Source organism: Brachypodium distachyon, chromosome 1 (genome assembly GCF_000005505.3).
Source record: "Brachypodium distachyon strain Bd21 chromosome 1, Brachypodium_distachyon_v3.0, whole genome shotgun sequence".
Taxonomy (NCBI): Eukaryota; Viridiplantae; Streptophyta; class Magnoliopsida; order Poales; family Poaceae; genus Brachypodium; species Brachypodium distachyon.
Window position 1 is genome coordinate 56498260 of NC_016131.3, and position 19879 is coordinate 56518138.

The following is a 19879-nucleotide window of genomic DNA, read 5'->3' on the forward strand; positions in this document are numbered from 1 at the left end:
TAAATTTTGTGCTTGGCACTTTGGCGAGGCCCCTTCAGAAGTTTTCTCTGCCTTGGTTTATAATTATAGCGAAATTATCTGCTGACTCATACTCATGGTATCTGTTCATATTTCTGTGAAATTGGTGATCCTTATTTGGGGGTTCAGGAAGGATTCTGTACCCAGTCCAATTCTGTAATGATTACAAGTTTCTCATTCTGAAATGAATCTAGAGTCTTTTGGAAGCACAACAGTGCAAAAAGTTTCCAAAGGCACACACTGTTGGCAATACTAAAGGTTAGAGAGGGCCTCTTTCCTTACAAGTTAGAACCTTAGGTTGAATCTTGTACTGTTGATATGGATGCAGTATTGACTAATTCCAAATGTCATTTACTTCATTTCATCAGTATACTCTTTCTAAGCTGAAACCTGAGCTGTGTTCATTTTCTCTCTTTTGCATTTTTTATTTCTCAGTTTGCTGCTAGGTTCATCAGGGGCGGAAGCCTGAGGCCGGCAAACCCATGACCTTTTCATATTGTATTGTCCAACTACATTAAACCCCATCATTGTGAAATTGACGCTTTGAAAAATCTCTTTGACTGCTGGTTCATTAAGAATTTGAGAGCGAGGGCCAGAACTCACCGCACATCGGCATCACGTTGTCAAATTTGGAGTGCCTCTGAATTTTCTCAAACCCTTCCTTGTTTGAAGGCTGACCGTTTCTAGAACACCAATCTGTATGGAATCAACATGCCGGCTACAGGTAAAGATGCTCCAGAACCAAAGGTCCTTTATTTCAGTATGCAGGAATTGTCTACTGTTTGACCTGAACTTTGTTGGTCTCTATCCCTGCATGAATCAGGTCGCCTGTTCACACCTGCACACCCCATCTGTGCCATGGAGTCTGTAGGGATCACTGAGTGCAATGGTCAGAAGATAGATAGAGGCAGGTCGTTATCAATATTTCGTCTCATCATCTGAGTCCACTTCTGAGAAGCTCTTTGAGAAAGATGTGCAGTTCTAGAGATCTCGTGCTGCGTTGCCATGCAGGCAGTGGTGGGTGGCTGGTCAGCTCTCTTGTCTCCGTCGGTCAGGTCAGGTAATCCAAACGGTTCATCTAATATATGTCAGAAGATGCTTCTAATCTTACATATATATCACCCTCGAGAAGCGAAATGATGTACGTAAGCGTGGTTGATCTCTTTGGTGCAGGACAAGCAGGTGCCCCGGCCGAGTGAGACATCTACTTAAGTGATAGCTAAGAGAGGTCAAATGTACCGTTGAATTGACTGATTTACTTGTTAAAAGGATATCTAATCCACGACATGTCATCAAGCGTCCTAAACGAGTCCTGTGCATGCTGCCTAATTATTCTGCATATCCAACAGCAGGTACGGTGTCGTCAACTTCATATGATATATTAAATTGATGATCCGAGCAAGGTCAAATGGTTCCTTTGTCGCTGGCTGAACTCTGATGGCTGATCCAGCTTTAATATGCTGTCCTTCTCCTGTTATTTTACCTTTTGCATTGTCCAGCAGGAAGTCGTTGCTGCCGGCCCTTTCAGGCATGTATCCTGCAAAATGCAGCCAGCAGGTACTGACTCTGGTATTTGTTTGCTTGTTGCCAATCTGGACAATAATTATGATGTCATGGTCCATTAGAGAATTCCTCACTTGTAACTGATTTCTTTTTCTCATGGGGTGGGAGTGGGAAACAGCGTGCGGTGAAGACGTTTGCGCAGCCCAGATTCAGTGGTTTTCACGGTTCATTTGTGCTGAATTGATATAGTGCATGGAAATATACCTGAGTTTCGGTGTTATGTGATGGAAATTAGCTTTCCATGTTTAAGTTCGGCTCCAGCTCCATCAGTATAAAGCATGTCCTTCGGAGAAATATTATCCGTCCTCAAACCAAATGGCAAGTAAAGGTACCATAGTTTGGCTGCCAGAAGTCATGAAACCAAACTGCTAGCCCCCAACAACATATGCATCCTTGACAGTCATCCGCCTGGAGAATGCAGTTCTAGACTTCTAGTGACCTCGTGCGGCATTGGCATGTACTCCCTCCGATCCATATTAATTGTCAAAATATTACATGTATCTAGACGCTTTTCATATTTGAGCAAATTTGAGACAATTGGAGGGAGTATGTACTATGTAGCCAGTGGTGGGTGGTCAACTCAACTCTGTCATCGCCATCGCCCAGGTAATCCGATGGCTCGTTTAATCAAGTATATAACCATGTCGTGCTCATATGCATAGCATACTCTATGATCTGACCTGAATAAGCGAGATGATATGCGTAGAAATCGTCGATACGCCGTGGCTAAACACCCAGGTTAATTTGTCCCTTTTTGGTGCAGGAGGCAGCATGGTCGCCCGAGTGAGACATGGATTGGTGTTAGCTTCAGTCAGATGCGCTCATGGGTGGAGCCACCGTGGGGGCACCACGGGCACGTGCCCGGGCTCCAGGCCGCCTTCTGCGGAGCTTCGTCGAACCATGGTGAAGGATGGAAGGGTCTGGAACCTGCTGTGCCCCCGAAGACGACGAACAATCGAGTAGATTGATCTGTTCTGTCCGGGCTGGGCCACAGCAGTTCGTCTCCCCTTCTGTTTTACTGGGCCTCGAAACTTTGAATTTAGTTCTGGGCTCTTCTGGATGCATGGCGTCGTAAAATAATAGTAATACCAATAAACATTGCATCAACTATTTTTTTATCTATATATTTGTATATAGCATTGAATTACTTAATCAAGCAAAGCTGTTCTAGAGGGAGGCCCGGCCATGCATGGATAATATATATCCAGCAGCAGGTACGTACAATGTCGTCAACCTCAAATGATGCTACTACTAATTAAACTGCTGCTGGCCAATGTGATGGAGCAAAGGTCAAATTAATACTCAAATGGTACCTTTGTCGCTGGGCCAAAATCCGACGGCCGATCCAGCTATTATGCTGTCTTCTTCTCGGTCATTTGACCCTGTTACATCGCATCCGTGAGGAAGTCTGGCCGTTTCAGGCGCCATGCATCCAGAAGAGAAATGCAGCCGATGGATATATAGATGCCGACCGTGCCTGCATCAGCACACACACGTACTGATCTCGGGGATTTGTTTACTTGCCCCTGCGATGCCATGGTCCACTGGCTAGCTAGGGAGAGTTCTAGCTTCGCATGTAAATTAACTGATTTATTCTCTTGAATGTGCATTGCGCTGAAGATGGTGAAGTTTGTGTGTGTTTGGAGATTTTTCGTGCTCGGTTTTGTGCTGCAAATAGTGTATCGTGTGGAAACCAAGCTAAATTTCGTCCTTATTTTGGCAACTGAGCCGTTCCCTTGTCAAGTTTGGAAGTATTGGTGGGCAAAACTCGAACCGTAATCTCTTGTCAAGTTTGGAAGTATTGGCGGGCAAAACTCAAACCGTAAACTTTGGCAAATGAGCCAATCTCTTGTCAAGTTTGGAAGTATTGACGGCCAAAAACTCGTACTGTAAACTTTGGCAAATGAGCCGATCTTTTGTCAAGTTTGGAAGTATTGGTGGCCAAAACTCGTACCGTAAACTTTGACATTACATGGTCAAAATGAGTTGTCTGTGACCAAACTTAGGCTCAGTTGCCGAGCAAAAACCCGACCTGTAAATTTTGGCGTCACATAATTGAAATGAGTTGTCTATGGCCAAACTTAGGCTCAGTTGCCGAGCAAAACGCAACCTGTAAATTTTGGTGTCACGTGATCGAAATGAATTGTCCGTGGCCAAACTTAGGCTCAGTTGTCGAGCAAAAACCCAACCTGTAAATTTTGGTGTTACATGATCAAAATGAGTAGCCCGTGTGGCAAAACTCAGTTGGCGAGCATAACCATCCAACCTGTAAATTTTGTAACGACATGTTGTATATGGTCGGCGAGCAAAACCCAACCCTTAAATTCCGGCGCTATATGACCCAAATACGGGCTGTCTTTTTCTTTTGAAACAGTGGGCTCTCCCCCACCGATTTCCACTAAAGAAACCGCCAAGTCAAATTCGGCTGTATTGGCGAACAAACTTGACCCAAGTAACTTTCCATGGTTACTCGATCAGAAAAAAACGAAGCATGTTCTTCCAGACATATATATTTGGAATCGAACGAAACAGGAGAAGGCCGGCACGCAAAATCCAGCCAAAGATGGCAAAATTCGGGCGCCACCTTCCTCATTTCGCAAAATCGATCGACGTAGAACCAAGGAAAACGCATGCGCGCGGTCGAAAACTAAACAACCATGGCCGATGGACATAATTCCACGGTAAATGAACATATATAAAAAAAGCTTAATTAGTTTTATGAAGCGCATGGTTCAGCTGGCGACGGATCGACGCAGGCGGTACACTTGAAATAGGCGCGATGATTAAGATCGGTGCATGCATGGCTGATCTGCTTTATGGATAATCAAACGCTATAGAGTACTAGTGAATTACAGAGAATCAACTAGTTGTGGTGCTCCTGGGTGTAGATGTAGTCGGTGTGCGCCGCCAGCGTCCTCCTCGCCAGGCACTCCTCCGCCGTCTCCGCGCCGCCCTCGCAATCCACGTCCGCCGCCGCCGCCGTCGAACTCTTCTGAAACATACATAAGAAAAAGGAACATTCAGAGTTGAGAAACGAGAATTAATTGATCGCATCGATATGCATGACCGGTGGATGGAAAGATGGAAGGAACGCGCGCGTCGGCGCGTGTATGATACTAATAAAATACCTCGTCGGGAGATGCCTTGTCGGCCGCCGGCGCGGTCCGGGCGGCCGTGGCGAGCGCGGGGGCGGATGCGAGAAGGAGGAGGGTGGCTAGCGCCGCCGCGAGAACCATGGTCGACGTCCTCGTCGCTCTCGCCATGGATGGATCAATCGAATGGATTTGGATTAGTTGGTGCTGCTCTGTTGTTTCTTGGGGCCGGAGGCCTCGGGAGAAAGTGATGAGGATGCCAACGAACTGCCTGCGGTTGTTGATGGTTTGAGATGAGAGGAGCGGCCGCGGTGTGGGGGAGTTTATAACACGTTGCGGGGGCATGCATGGAAACAACAGCACACAGCACCCGAGCACCGCACGGGGCACACGTGTGGACGTGGGACCGGGGCCCACCTGTAGGGGACTGCTCGCCTGTGCGTGGCGATATGCATGGACGCTAACGGCTAACCTCTAACCGATTAGGCGATTATCTCATTTTACACAGTCTGATCCCAAAACTGTGTCCCGCCAAAACTACTTGTTGCAGGATTAATTTCGTCTTGGCCCAACCATTACACCATTCACCGTCCGTACGTCTGGGATGGCTTTGCATTCACGATCACTTTTGTAGTCGTTTTGTTAGGATCAAACTTTTAATCTCAAATTGTTTTTGTCGACTCGTATTACCGTGACACGGCACCGTGAGGTCCAAGTTTGAATTTTCTTTTGACATCTGACTCTTGTAGTTTTTTTAAAATAAATAAATTATGATTTTGTTTTCAAACTTCAACCAAATCAGACTCATCACCATCGATGTCGAATACATACATGTTGCTTCTCATTGCCTTAGTTGGGTTTTCCCTAGAGTTGTTAAACCACAGGATGAAAAATAGGAACGGAAACATAAGGTAGCCAAACAATACGATGTGCAAAAACAACCCGTGGATACAAGGGATTATGACAATCCATCATAAAGCCAAGCGCTACATTCTCACCGTTGCGAGTGGTAGCTCCAAAGGTCACGAGTGCCTGGCACCTTAGACATTGACGCAAAGGTGGCCACCATCGGCGTTGTCGTTTGTGGGGGTGACAAGGGACATTACATGCTGATTAAAATTCAAACAATTCCATTCAATTTTGGGAAAAGATGTTCGTCTATATTTTTTTAAAGGACCAATTTCTTCAAATAAAAAGAGAGCGGGAATTGCACGAGGAATTGCTCCAATTTATAGCCTTTTCTTAGAGATCCAATTTACAGTCGAGGTGTCATGCATCATTGTGCCGTGACTTTTTTTTTTTAGAAAACACGCTCACAAACAACATGAACGCACGACTTGGTAAAAAAATAAAACATGAACGCACGCACGTTCAGCCTGTGTGAAGATCGCGAGACTGAAATGGGCCTCCAATAGTTCATTGAGATAATAGAAATGGGCCCCCAATAGTTCATTGACATAATAACCGTCCGGCTCTCGATGAAACCTTCTAGTCACCACACCTCACCATGATTTTACCGGGCCAGTTACATCGATGAAACAGCCCATGGGCCCTGGCCCATCGTCTCCTAGGGTTTCTTCCCCACGCGCGCCAGCACCACTATATAAGCCCCCACGCCTCCATCCCGTCAACTCATCCTCCCGCCGCCGACCAAGGCCTCTCTCTGCTCTGGCTTCTCTTCGAGTAGCACTCGTGTTGTTCTTGTCAGCAATTGCAGTTCGATTTTTTTGGTTCCGTTTGCTTCTATAGCATCTTCGTTTTCGTTTTTTCGTCAATTACTCATTCGTATTGCTGGGTTGATTTGATCCGGGGAGCATTGTCCCAATGTCTTTGGCCGCCGCTTCTCTCGGCGGATCCGAGTTCAACTATGCTCCCGAGAGCTAAATCCGGTGGCGCTTAGAGCGCAGATCCGACCAGATGGATACTGGGTTACGCTCGCCCCCAAATTCCTTTCCTCCCGCCGCTTGAATCTTTTGGTTTATCTCGTTTTGCTATCGATTGGGTTCTGAACAAGTGTTGCGGTTGGCTTGGTGCAGTGATTATACAAACATTCCTCGAACTGACGGGAGATCCCCCGTGATCGACTCCTATACACCCATAGAATCTGAGCGCCATCCCATACTTCCTAGCCCTGTTCAGTTTTATATCCTTTTTGTTTTCGTTTCTTTGTTTCCCGTCCGAGATTTGTTTTACGCTGTTCTTTATCTTGAACGTTTTGGTCTGCTGTTTGTCCGTGTGTTGGTTATGATTTAAGTGATTCGCGGCATTGATATGTCGCCTTCGAGAGAAGCGGGTGGATTGTTTGGTGCCATGCCGGTTCCGTTGCGGGCGTAGACCGATCTTTTAGAGCCTCCACCGTGTCTCACCCATCGCATCTTCTGTTGTTGGGTGTCGGATTGGTTCTTGGAAATTTTCAGTTTCCCGTTCATGTATTGCTTTTCTGTTAATTTTTTAGAAGTAATATTAATGAACGAAGTTTGCCAATTTTGTTGTGCTAGTTTGCTTCAGTTGGATTGATTACTATCTGAACAAAGATGTTGATTTGAACGAGGGATGGTTGTGATTTGGTGCAGTGATTATAAAAACATTCCTCGTACTGACGGGATCTCCCCTGTGAACGACTACTATACACCCATAGAATCTGAGCACCAATCAATCATTTCAGTTGGTTTCGTCTCTTTTTTGGTGAACACCGGCTTATCTCGAAAGGGAACCCGTAGTGTCAGCACAATCTCAATCGAGACAAAGGTGCGTAGTTGCATACTACACCATTTGTGCACAAAAAGAGTGAAGACAAAACGAACTTAAACTGCGAGCTTCGAAGCCGTCGCGCAACCATAAGGTCTGTGCGAATGGCATTGCATCACTGACAGGGAACCATTGACGAGTTGCACAGAGAGATCACACCTAGCAGGGGTTAGAGGTTGTCGTTGCCCAGATTGATCAAACCCCGGGCCAATGATTGATTGCCGAAAAATTACCCCCAAAAAATCAAAATAACGAGTGGCTAAAATATTGTTCAAATCTATTTGTTTCCATGAAAACAAAAAATATATTCTCTTCTCTTCCAAGTTCAAACATGAATGACAAGGATTCCTGGATTGTGGTTTACAGAGGGTCATCTCTGCTTCATTTTTTTTTAGGGGAAGAGCGTCATCTCTGCTTGGTGGAGTAGTTTTTGGTCCTTTTGGAATTCAGCCGGGCGGAGGCCGCGGCCGTAGTGATGCGATCGTTGCAGCCCAAATTGCAGGCTAGGAAATTTTCCATGCCCCGGGCCACGGCCCAGGTTCCTCGTGGCCCAGACCGTCCGTGGAGGACGAGGCCCGTGTCGTACAGCAAGTATCTGGATCTGAGCTGAATTTGCTGAACGTGAAGAAAGAAAAATGACAAGAGACTACAGTGAATAGTGCGAGGGGGTGGACACCTCGATGGAACGCATGGAATGGTGAGATTCCATGTTGATGGAGGAATTAAATTGCAGAGAACACCAATGGTGCGGTGCGGTATGTGGCAGCGGGTTGCAGGGAACAGAACCGGGATCGTTAAATTTGCAACTTGTCTTGAGGCCGGAAGACACGTATGGTTTGTAATTTTGTATCCCTGTAAACATTGCAATACAATAAAAGGTTTTCCCCGCTGACTTTTGCATGGTCTGGACGGCTAAAATGCGCACCTAGCTTAGCTTCCACGGTTACCCTCTGACTTTTCCTATCAACATATCAAAAACAATTTCTACCGCCAACTTGGTTGGCCTGCGTTTACGTACGTAAGCCATGCATGCATGCACGGAGAATGGTGCAATGCACGTAGCACATTAGACGAATGAAGTAAACCTTGCAAAAGGGCTTGCATATCCCCTTTTACATTACCAAGCAAGTACACAAATCCTTGTCTATCGATCGCGTGCATGCGTGGAACTTTAGACCCATCTTTCTTAATTTCTTGCCCCTCTAGGACAAGAATTAAGCTTTACTTCATCCATTGACCAACATTACATTTCCTTAATTAACTCCCTACTTTTATTACCACCACCTTGGATAAGTCACAAGTCAGTCGATTCCAATCTACTCCTGCTATCTGCTAATGTAACCAGCCAGACCCCGCAGTATAAATAGACCTAGCAGGCCAGGCCAGGCCAGTAGCCACACAGAAGTCACAAATCAGCAGTAATCACAGAAATATACACCTTTCGAAGTTTGTAAAGCTTAATTAGCCCGAAATGGAGTTCTACTCATCCTCGAAGCTAGTTCGGTCCTTGGCTCTCGCAATCGCCGTGGCGCTCGCCGTCGGCACCCCGCCCTACTGCTCCGCCCAGAACGCGCCGTCCGACTACGTGGCACCCCACAACGCCACGCGAGCGGCGGTGTCAGTGGGGCCGGTGACGTGGGACAACACGGTGGCGGCGTATGCGCAGAACTACGCCAACGCCCGGAAGGCCGACTGCGCGCTGGTGCACTCGGGCGGGACCTTATACGGGGAGAACCTCTTCTGGGGCTCCGGGTCCACGTGGACGGCGAAGAACGCCGTGGACATGTGGGCGGCGGAGAAGCAGTATTACACCTATGCCACTAACACTTGCGCCGCCGGCAAGGTCTGCGGGCACTACACGCAGGTGGTCTGGGCGGCGTCAACGAAGATCGGCTGCGCCCGTGTCGTCTGTGATAATAACAAGGGTGTGTTTATTATCTGTAGTTATGATCCTCCGGGTAACATGAACGGACAGAAGCCCTACTAGCTGGGTGATCTCTGTTTGCAAAGTGTTGTTTGTTCATGATTTGTGTTGACATAGCTAAGGGATGCGCACGTGCCTCCCAGGGAAATAAGCTGTGATATGTTGTTTTGTAAGAACATGTATGTTTAAATTTCCATGTAAGCTCTGTTTTTAATTCCCACTTAATGCAGAGGGAAGAAATTAGAAATTAAGTGTGTTACTTTTCTTTTTCTTGAAAACCAGAGTGAAAACAGATGCCCCCATCCGGGTTCATTAAAGAAAATCAAAGATTCTTGCATAAATATCCAAAAACTAAAACAACACTGTTAAAGATAAACACAGCCACACAACATGCTGAAAATCCTCTAGCTAGGGTGACAATCATCGAAACAAAACATTGTCTAGCAAAACTAAAACTACAGCTAAAAACCTCTGAAAATGCAACACCCTAGCGAAATTCCTTTCAGAGTAATTCACTAGCCATCATCTTTTAAGAAGCAATGCGACGCGTGACAAGGGCCCATCCACACGGACGGATGAACACCTCAGCGGTGACTTACCACACCCCTCAAGAACTCCTTCAAAGAAGTTGCACGATGTTTTTTTTTTCCAAACCAGCACAGTGGACAACAAACAGATGGTCAAACCAACATAAGAGGGACCTCGGCAATTTTCTACAAAAACAAGAACCATTGCAAGTTTCCACATTGTCCAAATGATTGCTGCAATACCAACTAGCACCAGATTCCTCTCTTTTTGTCAGCACTCAGCTATCAAATAGGTCCTGAATCGAACAAGGTATACGAGAGATAAACCAAAAGTACACTAAAGAATGTTCCATAGATAACGTGCTCGAGAATAAGAGAAGAAGAGACGATTAATGCTCTACTTCCGGCCTGTAGCAAAACAAACAAAGATCATCTCCCTCCCACCCTCACGACACTAACACCTCTACTTGCTGGCCAAAGGAACACCTAAAATCAAAGGAAATGTGCAGTCCAAATATACTTATTAAGAGGGTAAGGTACTTGAGAATCGTTTCAGTTCTTTGTAAAGAGAGATCCAACTAAAAAAAATACCCCTTGCATCTAACAATGATAACAACACTAAGGCCCTCTTCGATTCATAGGAAATGTGGAGGAAAAGTGCAAGGATAGGAAATTTTCCTTTGGTGGCACTATTCACTCATTTGATTCAAAGGAATTGGGTAAAGGAAAAGTGGAGGAAAAATTCCTTTGATCTTTGTTTCAAAGGAAAAACGTAGGAATTTAACAATCCACTCATACCTCTTTTTTGAATCCCTATGCACACAAAACAAGAGAAGAGTGTTCATTGGTATAATAACATTGTAATTACATTAATCCATGTGGTTTGATTCTAATTGGACTATGTTTTGTAGAATTCCTATGTTTTCCTATTCCTGTGAATCAAATACCCATGTTTACAAAATTCATGTGTTTTTGAATCCTCTGTTTTACACATGCATTTCTATCATATTTCTATATTTTTACTGTTCCTGCGTTTTCAAAATCCTATGAATCAAAATAGCCCTAAAATTGAGAAAAAAGAAACAGAGGAACTGAACAGCTAGAGGCCAGCCCCGTCACCCATCATCTTCCCAAAAACTAGTGATCTGTCCATTCCTCTTACCTATTAATAAACATCTACATCGCCTAAACGTTAGGGGTCGTCGATCCACGGGAACAAAACACCACCGTCTATTTAGCGTCAACCTTGACGGCTACACCAGGATGGGATAAAACCGGGAAACACTTATTTAAAATCAATTTTTTTCAAAAGAAAGGCGAAGCTATCACTTATTTAAAATCAATTTTTTTCAAAAGAAAGGCGAAGCTATCCAGGCTTGGATACACGCGACCATAATCTGATTAAAAATATGTTCCAAATACATGAACTTACAAAAGAACAGAAAAATTCGAAGATTTTTTTTTAGCCTGCATCGTAGGAACCAGAATGAAACCTGGCAGAAGGAGTCAAAGCATAATCAGGTGGCGGCTTGTTTAGGTCCAGTTCTAAATTCTATTTGTAGCCCATCGAAGGCCCAATTATCTCACTTGTCTTCCCGTTGGTAACACCCCATTCAAGGCCCAACAGTCTCCGGTCGTCCACAGGCCACAGCTCGAAGCGAGCGGCCGGCCGCCGGCAGCCAAGTCGCCCTCCGCCGCCGCTCATCCGAGTCGTATCTGCCTCGACGAGCGCATCCCGCACCACACCCCGCCCGCGACCTCGTCACATCCAATCACAGAGGAGCACGCGCCCCTCCACCCCCGCGTTGTGCGCAAACATTTCGACGCAGATCCCCCAAATTCGCCGCGTCCGGCCGGCGACATCCATGGACGGCCGCCGCGAGGCTGAGCGGGAGACCAACCGGTGTCCGACAGGTCCGCGGGAAGCAAACCGGTGTCCGGCAGGTCCGCGGGCGGCGCGGGAGAGGGACGACGGCTCCTCCTCCTCCGCTGCCATCCTCCTCTTCGCGCTCATCGGCGCCACCGCCACCACTGCCGCCGTACGTCTATCTCTTCTCCCCCCTGCCTGCTTTACTGTAGATCTTAGGTAGTTGGCAAGCCCTGGACTGAGCCAAACTCACTGAAATGATCATTCACTCTCTTGAACTGTTACTCTGCCTGGGTGTGATTGGTGCATTCTGGTATGTACCGTGAACCTGTTTCCGGGGGTTTGGTTGCAGGTTGGGCAACTGCGCCGGACGGTGAGCTGGTTCTACACTCAGGTACATTGGAAATGCTCATTCTGTGATGATTCTGAAATGTTGTCATTTCAATCCTTTTTAAGCAGCATTTTGGACAGATTGTTGAAAATGTTTCCCTTTGACTGAAGCTTAGCAGGTCAGAACCATACGTATACTGGGAAGACATACCTCGTGGAACGAACCGGTGTGGTGATGCCTGGCGGTATTACCGGAGGACGCGGGAGACGGGCGAGGATCAGAGGGAGAGAGTGGTTGGTTCCCTGATTGCACGTAGGAGATTAGGATGTGCTTATGGGCATTTACATTTCAACAGTTATTTTACCATGTCAACATATATGCTAAAAACTGTAGGTCTCCAAATTTTCGAGATTTGCTTCGTACAGACATCAACTGGTTTAGAGGTCAATAGAACTATTATGTTATGAACCATCTGAACCATTTATAATCACTCAAATTGAGATTGTCGATCTTAAAAAAAATTATGAAGCAACCACACCATTTACTCGAGTATAGAGCCAATCACTATATTTATGTGCTGATATGTTTCAACTAATCATCAGACAATATTAGTGCTTTATGTAGGAACGCATCAGGCGCATGCAAGATATGTTCAAGAACGAGAGAGGTAAATGTCGGGATTATCGAACTCGGGATGGTCATAATCCAAGCTATAATCAGCGCAGCCAAAGAGATGACTGGTATGGGGACACGGGAACATTTTATAACCATCAAAGAACAAATTTCGGATCAAGGCCCAGGGAAGCTATGAGTTACAGTATGTCACATCACTATGCTGTCTTGGGCCTAAGCAGGTATATTAAACAAGCACTTCATGCATGTTCTAGTTTTATTTCATGGCAGTCAAACTTGTAATGAGCCACTTTGATAGGTATTTTGAGACACATCTTCAGTGATCTGTAGATCTCGAGCATTAATGTCACAAAATACTAAGTATCTATGTCCGTTCTCAAGTTTGCTTTGCCAGCTGTTCTGAGACTGTCCTATGTTGATTTTGCCTCTTTTTTTTTCATAAATGTCTGCTGCACATTTTGGGAACTTTTTTTTTAGCCTAGAACTTGATACTGATAATGAACACTTTGTATAGTACTATACAGACATCTGGTATCTGCATAGTTTGCCCATGACTAAGTTTCTAACCTTTCATTGCATAGGTCAACATCAGAGCCATTTTCAGATGCTGAGATTAAGGTTTGTCTTCTTACCTGGCCATGACTTGTAAAATTGTCAGCTAAAAGATTGCATTGTGTTTCAACTTTTGATATTCTGTGGCACGTAGACTCAAGTGAAGTCAAGACAGGTGAAGACATAAAAAATTTGTTCTTCTTAAGAATTTTTACCACACGTCCCTTGTGTACTAGTTACATTTCTGGAGTGGTGGTAGATATGAGCTGGAGGGAGCGGGGATATTGCACTAAATTTGTTTCGGAACTTTGAAGACTGCCAATTAAAATATATCTCTTAATAGAGCGCTTACCCTGTTACCCAAGGAAGCCAAGCTAGTTAAACTAGGGAATGGCTGTAAAAGATGTTGTTTTCGTGTTAAATTCATATTTGCTCCTTTCTGCAACTCTAATAGACTGAAACTCAATGTCCAATAATCGACTGGAAATTAAGTGCATGTGTGTTTTTACATTGTTTTTCTTTCATGTAAGATGAGTACAACTTCTAGAAATCAATCTCTCTGTCTTGCTTAACTTTTTTATGATGTGCATTCTAGAACGCCTTTAGGAGAAAAGCAATGGAGTACCATCCAGACCAGAACCAAAACAACAAAGGTAAATGCAGTTCCTTCTTTTTCTACTCTCCACTTATGTAAAGCTAGCATATGTCCACTATATGTGTGTGCTCATGATTTGCCCCTTTGCCAGAGGTTGCTGAGGCCAAATTCAAAGAGGTGATGGATTCTTATGAAGCAATAAAATTAGAAAGGCAAAATGGAAGTTGCTGAGCACACCCATGATGCCGGACTGTTGTGTATATTGGCTTTTGACACAAGATAAAATATATTCATTTTTTTGCGCCTTCTCAATTTAGTATGTAGCAAACATGCCATTTGCTATGGCTTCTGATCATCTAGCTGGGCAGCTGGTTATAGTTCAAAACAAGCTTATGGAGGCCATGTTGTCGTCATTGATAAACAAAATGTTGTAGAGAAATTTTCGCTCTCACTGGCAAAGGAAAAATGAGTCTGTTTACTGGCTTCTTTGCTATTTGATTTGTCAGTTCTTCAATGAGGAAGTTTACACAGCCTGCATAGGTCATCTTTTCTATGTTTGTAATAATACAATGTGAGCGAACATGCTAGTGATACGATCACTATTGATTTTCTGGCTTTCTACCTGCCTTGATCTGGTCATTCCTGCTGGTCCAAGCCACAGAGACCTGGGGAAAAGAGGAACATAATTTTTGCATTTAGAGCGGAATTTATATCGCTGAAGGGGACAATGCAATCAAACAGCAAACATTAGGTTTACGGGACTGAAACAATAGGGTCAGAATTTGAGTGACATCTGATGATATTGAAAGGGGGTTCAATGGATTTAGCCCAATGGATGCAGGGACCAAGTTTCAGGTGCACCCCCACCCTCAGCGTATATCTTCGAAACATGGTGCAAATGTTCGTGAAATTGATTTAGTTTAGTAAGATTATGATTGTGTAGAGCATTTTGCAAAAGTTCAACCGTGGGACAAATTTAAGTAATTAGCACCTTAATGTCTGTCCATGTCCTGCCTTTTTTTCAGATTTCCATTTAAGCAAGATTTGGCCTTTCCTTATGCAGACAAAATTAAAATTCGAATTCCGTTGACGTTCAAATTTATAGCTGAAGTGCTCTGTCAACATCATCAACGGCCACATTGTACTGTTAGGTACCTTCTCCATTGATTAAAACAAAAACCTGGTTTATTTAGTAGAAACCTTCCAAACCGACCTCTATCCTTTTCTTGTTTTGCCAGGAACCGTCAATCTCAATCTTAGTAAACAAAAGTAAACCGTTCCGGACATATGGTCATACTATCTGTGCCTGTTCAGAGAATAATTGCACCTCCCTTTTGTGCAAACCAAGAATTGGATGTACCCTTAGAGTCTTGATAACCTAAAATACATGGTAGTAGGACAGGTACTAGAAAGAGATGCAAGGAATGTTTGTCTGGAACATGCATAGAATCTGAGGTCGCATTAGCCTTTTTATGGTAGTACAAGACAGGTTGTGGTTTTAGCAAAAGAAACGTGTACTTGGTTCATCGAACCATTGGGGGTCAAACCAGTTGGTGGATAATATTCCACGATTATATGGTATTTTGTTTCTTGATAATATGAATCGTTTTTGTGTTTGGTATGGTTCGCATTGTACCATCTTGCATATCACTAGTTAAACTCGGAAAAAAGGTTCAATGATGCATGAGTGTTTCGAAGATCTTTTACACTTTTTTTCATTTGATTTCATGATAGTACCTCTGTCCGGACTATGAGGCCTTGCAAACCCGAACAGAGGGAATACAATGATGCATGGAAGTGTGCATCGATTGACGCAGATGCTGAGAATACATCGATAGTTTCTCTTTACGAAAACCTTGCAAATATTAGTAAAAACAGTTGTAAACATCATGACACGATGGAGAAATTATTGACGACGAGTCTATATGTTTTTTTCCTTTAACAATCCAAATATTTGGTAGCATGATATCAGCGGAAAAAAAATTATCCTGAGAATACACCATTTATTTTTGAACAAAAACAGTCGAATGAGATTGGCAACGCCATATGTGTTGTCGGTCACAAATAAAATCACCAGAAGATAAAACAATACTACTGTTTTACTATTTTAAAATGATTATTTCTAAATTAATGTTAACAACCGTCCAATATTGTGGTGGAACCAGTATACGCAGATTTAAGTCCTAGATTTTCACGTCAGTGCTCGCATTTTCTGAATTTTATTCACGATTAAACGGATGTTATTTTTTGGGAGTGACGTACCCCTTTTTCTCTTTCGAGGTGCTCTTACGGGTAGGTGTACATGTTTCCAATACTATCAAGTTTCGTGTATGTATGAAGAGACAACAAAATCTTACAATTATAGACTGAAAACAGTCACTCCTAAAATGATAGTAATAAAAAAGGAAAAATATGAATTTTCGGATCAAGATTTTCCAGCACAATATTTCAGAAAGATTTATCAAACAAAACTGGAGAGACCACCGTTTCCAAGACACAGCTCACTCCTGGTCCTGATGCGTCACCTGCATTCCATAATTAAATGGCTTCAGGCCACATAATATACGCCAATTAATAACGCTCGCAATCTCGCGGATTTCGCTCGAGATCGACAAAAATTCCCGAAAGCCATGCACGCGCAAATCCAGACACGACCGCCATTAAACAATTCTTCCTTCCTCTACAATCCTCCTCTCTCTCCGAAACGTGTTGCGCTAGCTGTTCCCCTCCCTCTGTCCTTCACTTGTCAGTCAGTCCTCATCGTCATCTCTTCTCTTCTCTTCTCCCCCTTCCTCTTCTCGAGCTCGATCGATCCATCGGCATTGGAGCTGGGTGTGCTCTGCTCGCTCAAAAGAAGGGGAGCCGCAGGAATAGTGTGCCCTGTGTGTGTGTGTCCAGTGAGCAGAGGGTGTGTTGCTATTTTGGGGAGGGAGAGGAAAAGGTGTGAGCTTCGCCGGTGGTGGTGGTGATGGCGCCGTGGAGCGGCTTGTGGGCCGGCAGGGCCGGCGGCGGCGTCGACGCCTACCGCGGCACGCCGGTGGTCGTCAAGATGGAGAACCCCAACTGGTCCATCTCCGAGATCGACGGCGCCGAAGAAGACGGCCTCTTGCCGCGGCCGCGGAAGACGAAGAACGCGAAGCAGATCACGTGGGTGCTCCTCCTCAAGGCCCACCGCGCCGCCGGCTGCCTGGCCTGGCTCGCCTCCGCCGCCGTCGCCCTCGGCTGCGCCGCCCGCCGCCGCGTCGCCGCCGGCCGGACCGACTCCTCCCATTCCCCCGCCGCCGCCGCCGATTCGGAACGCGAAGAAGCCCCGACGCCGCCCTCCCGCTTCTACGGCTTCATCAGGGCCTGCCTGCTGATGTCCGTCTTCCTCCTGGCCGTCGAGCTCGCCGCCCACTCCAACGGCCGGGGCCGCATCGTCGACTCCTTCTACGCCTCGCTGGTGCGCTTCCGCGCGGCCTACGTGGCCCCGCCGCTACAGCTCCTCGCCGACGCCTGCGTCGTGCTCTTCCTCGTCCAGAGCGCCGACCGCCTCGTCCAGAGCCTCGGCTGCTTCTACATCCTCCTCAACCGCATCAAGCCCAAGCCCGTCTCTCCGCCGCCATTGCCCGACGCCGAGGACCCGGACGCCGGATACTACCCCATGGTGCTCGTCCAGATACCAATGTGCAACGAGAAGGAGGTTCGCCACCATTGCCGCCACCACTAAAGTACTGCAATTGCAATTGCCCCCCATTCTGACATTTTTGTTCGTTTCTTCAGGTGTATCAGCAGTCGATTGCGGCGGTCTGCAATTTGGACTGGCCGAGGTCCAACTTCCTTGTGCAGGTGCTGGACGACTCCGATGACCCGATCACGCAGGCGTTGATCAGAGGGGAGGTGGACAAGTGGCGGCAGAACGGGGCGCTCATCGTGTACCGCCACCGTGTGCTCAGGGAAGGGTACAAGGCCGGCAACCTCAAGTCGGCGATGAGCTGCAGCTATGTCAAGGAGTACGAGTATGTTGCCATCTTTGACGCTGATTTCCAGCCGTACCCTGACTTCTTGAAGCGCACCGTGCCACATTTTAAGGTAGGATAAGTTGGAATTCAGTGCTTGAATCATGTGGATTTGAGTGATCCTGACTGTAACCTGTTACATTTGGGTCGCTGCAGGACAATGATGAGCTTGGCCTTGTGCAAGCGAGATGGTCGTTTGTGAATAAAGACGAGAACTTATTGACGAGGTTACAGAACATCAACCTGTGCTTCCACTTTGAGGTGGAGCAGCAGGTGAACGGCGTGTTCATCAACTTCTTTGGGTTCAATGGCACAGCTGGGGTGTGGAGGATCAAGGCGTTGGAGGATTCGGGAGGGTGGATGGAGCGAACAACGGTGGAGGACATGGACATTGCTGTCCGTGCACACCTAAAGGGCTGGAAGTTTGTCTTCCTGAACGACGTTGAGGTGAATTTCGTACCCAGTTGCTCACATATCACTTTGCTCTGGGATTGTAGTGCTTAAGCTTAAATATCTCGTGCTAATACGTTTGTGTCATCTTTGTGCAGTGCCAATGTGAGTTACCAGAGTCATATGAGGCTTACAGGAAACAACAACACAGGTGGCACTCGGGGCCAATGCAGCTTTTTAGGCTATGCTTGCCGGATATCATCAGATGCAGGGTATGGTCTCTTCTTCGTTTATAGTGGGTGTGTAATTGTGTCCTTGTCTGTGATTAAAAATTGCCACCTAGCTCGTAAATTTATAATTGTTTAACTCTAGCATACACTATTTCAATGCTTTCTATGCACATGCTTGTGATGTTAGCTGCCTCTTTGTAAAACTTAAAGTTTTGGTTTCCGATTCCATCAATTTAGAAAATTATAGTCTTTTTTATGAAGATACCAAGGCACTGCCTGTATCTAATAATGGTGTCCAATTTTTGCTGTCGCAGATCGCATTCTGGAAGAAGGCCAACCTCATCTTCCTTTTCTTCTTGCTCCGCAAGCTCATCTTGCCCTTCTATTCATTCACTCTCTTCTGCATCATCCTCCCGATGACAATGTTTGTCCCTGAAGCCGAGCTACCCGATTGGGTCGTATGCTACATCCCGGCACTAATGTCGTTCCTAAACATCATCCCTGCCCCAAAATCCTTCCCCTTCATCATCCCATACCTGCTCTTCGAGAACACCATGTCGGTGACCAAGTTCAACGCCATGATCTCCGGGCTGTTCCAGCTGGGAAGCGCATACGAGTGGGTCGTGACCAAGAAATCCGGACGGTCATCGGAGGGTGGTCTCATTGCCTTGGCATCACCCAAGGGGCTGAAACAACACATGCCATTCGTCGACGCAGGGGCCAGGGAGCAACCCTCACCCGGCAATGAGTCCAAGAAGAGGAATAAGTATAACCGGATATACAAGAAGGAGCTCGCCTTGTCGCTGCTGCTCCTGACCGCGGCGGCCCGCAGCCTGCTGACGAAGCAAGGGATCCACTTCTACTTCCTGCTGTTCCAGGGCATCTCCTTCTTGCTGGTGGGCCTCGACCTCATAGGCGAGGACGTCAAATAAAACCGGCCGTTAGCATAGGTCAATAGAAGGTAAAGTTTGGTCGATCGGTTAGGTCGTCGCCTAACCGATCGACGGATCATGGATGTTCTTATTGTTGTTGTTGTTGTTGTTGTTGCTGCTGTAAATTTCCGTCAGTCGTCAGCGGGCGAATGTAGGAGCTAGGAAGAAAGACATGATGAACCTTGCTGTGTGTTGGAGGATCTCTTAGGAGTTAGGATAGTTGTATGTAGAGGTCTTGTGTAGTGTAGATATCTGTAGTGTTCAGTAGTAGGAGTCTGCATTCTTGGCCTGTAACCTGTGTATCTCTGCCTAGCTGCTGCTTGCAGGCCGCTCCGATTCTTTTGTAACAGGTTGATTCGTGTTCATGTCGGAGATCGATCGATCTATCTAGGGTTTTACGGTTGCAGCACAAAGTTTCAGCTTGGATCGATGGTATCTGTGGACAAAAGTCATTTCAGAGTAGTCTTTCTTTTTCTATA

General features: G+C 45.8%; 4 protein-coding genes, 2 long non-coding RNA genes and 2 other non-coding genes across 8 annotated transcripts; 7 read left to right on the plus strand and 1 right to left on the minus strand.

Annotated features, from left to right (window-relative positions):
* The first annotated feature begins 816 nt into the window (after positions 1-816).
* On the plus strand, positions 817-3209 carry LOC112270170. Its single transcript, XR_002962555.1, has 3 exons — positions 817-1078; positions 1192-2187; positions 2345-3209. It is a non-coding gene; the product is annotated as an uncharacterized LOC112270170 (long non-coding RNA).
* A 1058-nt stretch (positions 3210-4267) lies between these two features.
* On the minus strand, positions 4268-4979 carry LOC104581252 (phytosulfokines 4). Its single transcript, XM_003557556.4, has 2 exons — positions 4710-4979; positions 4268-4573 (listed from the first exon to the last, which is right to left on the minus strand). The coding sequence occupies exons 1-2, from the start codon at positions 4842-4844 to the stop codon at positions 4445-4447; spliced, it is 264 nt and encodes an 87-aa protein (XP_003557604.1). The 5' UTR covers positions 4845-4979; the 3' UTR covers positions 4268-4444.
* A 1334-nt stretch (positions 4980-6313) lies between these two features.
* Positions 6314-8313, plus strand: LOC112270954. The gene is made up of 2 exons (XR_002963647.1): positions 6314-7421; positions 7817-8313. It is a non-coding gene; the product is annotated as an uncharacterized LOC112270954 (long non-coding RNA).
* On the plus strand, positions 6700-6787 carry LOC112270303. The gene has a single exon (XR_002962698.1). It is a non-coding gene; the product is annotated as a small nucleolar RNA snoR8a (small nucleolar RNA).
* On the plus strand, positions 7237-7324 carry LOC112270302. Its single transcript, XR_002962697.1, has one exon. It is a non-coding gene; the product is annotated as a small nucleolar RNA snoR8a (small nucleolar RNA).
* Positions 8314-8824: 511 nt separating the features above from the next.
* LOC100846532 (pathogenesis-related protein 1) lies at positions 8825-9596 on the plus strand. The gene has a single exon (XM_003557557.4). It carries the CDS (start codon positions 8893-8895, stop codon positions 9406-9408), a length of 516 nt encoding a protein of 171 aa, XP_003557605.1. The 5' UTR covers positions 8825-8892; the 3' UTR covers positions 9409-9596.
* A 1877-nt stretch (positions 9597-11473) lies between these two features.
* LOC100845357 lies at positions 11474-14456 on the plus strand. Its single transcript, XM_003561382.4, has 7 exons — positions 11474-11911; positions 12092-12133; positions 12241-12363; positions 12695-12924; positions 13285-13321; positions 13851-13908; positions 14002-14456. The coding sequence occupies exons 1-7, from the start codon at positions 11738-11740 to the stop codon at positions 14079-14081; spliced, it is 744 nt and encodes a 247-aa protein (XP_003561430.1). The 5' UTR covers positions 11474-11737; the 3' UTR covers positions 14082-14456.
* A 2004-nt stretch (positions 14457-16460) lies between these two features.
* LOC100846843 (putative xyloglucan glycosyltransferase 10) lies at positions 16461-19848 on the plus strand. The gene is made up of 5 exons (XM_003557558.4): positions 16461-17532; positions 17613-17921; positions 18005-18295; positions 18397-18510; positions 18783-19848. Exons 1-5 carry the CDS (start codon positions 16819-16821, stop codon positions 19398-19400), a joined length of 2046 nt encoding a protein of 681 aa, XP_003557606.1. The 5' UTR covers positions 16461-16818; the 3' UTR covers positions 19401-19848.
* The last annotated feature ends 31 nt before the right edge of the window (positions 19849-19879 follow it).

What these genes read in the sequence shown, in the direction of transcription:
- LOC104581252 (XM_003557556.4), bottom strand. Translation starts at nt 4,844, where the DNA reads ATGGCGAGAGCGACGAGGACGTCGACCATGGTTCTCGCGGCGGCGCTA. An exon ending in ACAAGGCATCTCCCGACGAG is followed by an intron (nt 4,574 to 4,709) that starts GTATTTTATTAG and finishes TGTATGTTTCAG; the next exon opens with AAGAGTTCGACGGCGGCGGC.
- LOC100846532 (XM_003557557.4), top strand. Translation starts at nt 8,893, where the DNA reads ATGGAGTTCTACTCATCCTCGAAGCTAGTTCGGTCCTTGGCTCTCGCA.
- LOC100845357 (XM_003561382.4), top strand. Translation starts at nt 11,738, where the DNA reads ATGGACGGCCGCCGCGAGGCTGAGCGGGAGACCAACCGGTGTCCGACA. An exon ending in TGAGCTGGTTCTACACTCAG is followed by an intron (nt 12,134 to 12,240) that starts GTACATTGGAAA and finishes CTTTGACTGAAG; the next exon opens with CTTAGCAGGTCAGAACCATA. An exon ending in AGGATCAGAGGGAGAGAGTG is followed by an intron (nt 12,364 to 12,694) that starts GTTGGTTCCCTG and finishes TGCTTTATGTAG; the next exon opens with GAACGCATCAGGCGCATGCA.
- LOC100846843 (XM_003557558.4), top strand. Translation starts at nt 16,819, where the DNA reads ATGGCGCCGTGGAGCGGCTTGTGGGCCGGCAGGGCCGGCGGCGGCGTC. An exon ending in CAATGTGCAACGAGAAGGAG is followed by an intron (nt 17,533 to 17,612) that starts GTTCGCCACCAT and finishes TCGTTTCTTCAG; the next exon opens with GTGTATCAGCAGTCGATTGC. An exon ending in GCACCGTGCCACATTTTAAG is followed by an intron (nt 17,922 to 18,004) that starts GTAGGATAAGTT and finishes GGGTCGCTGCAG; the next exon opens with GACAATGATGAGCTTGGCCT.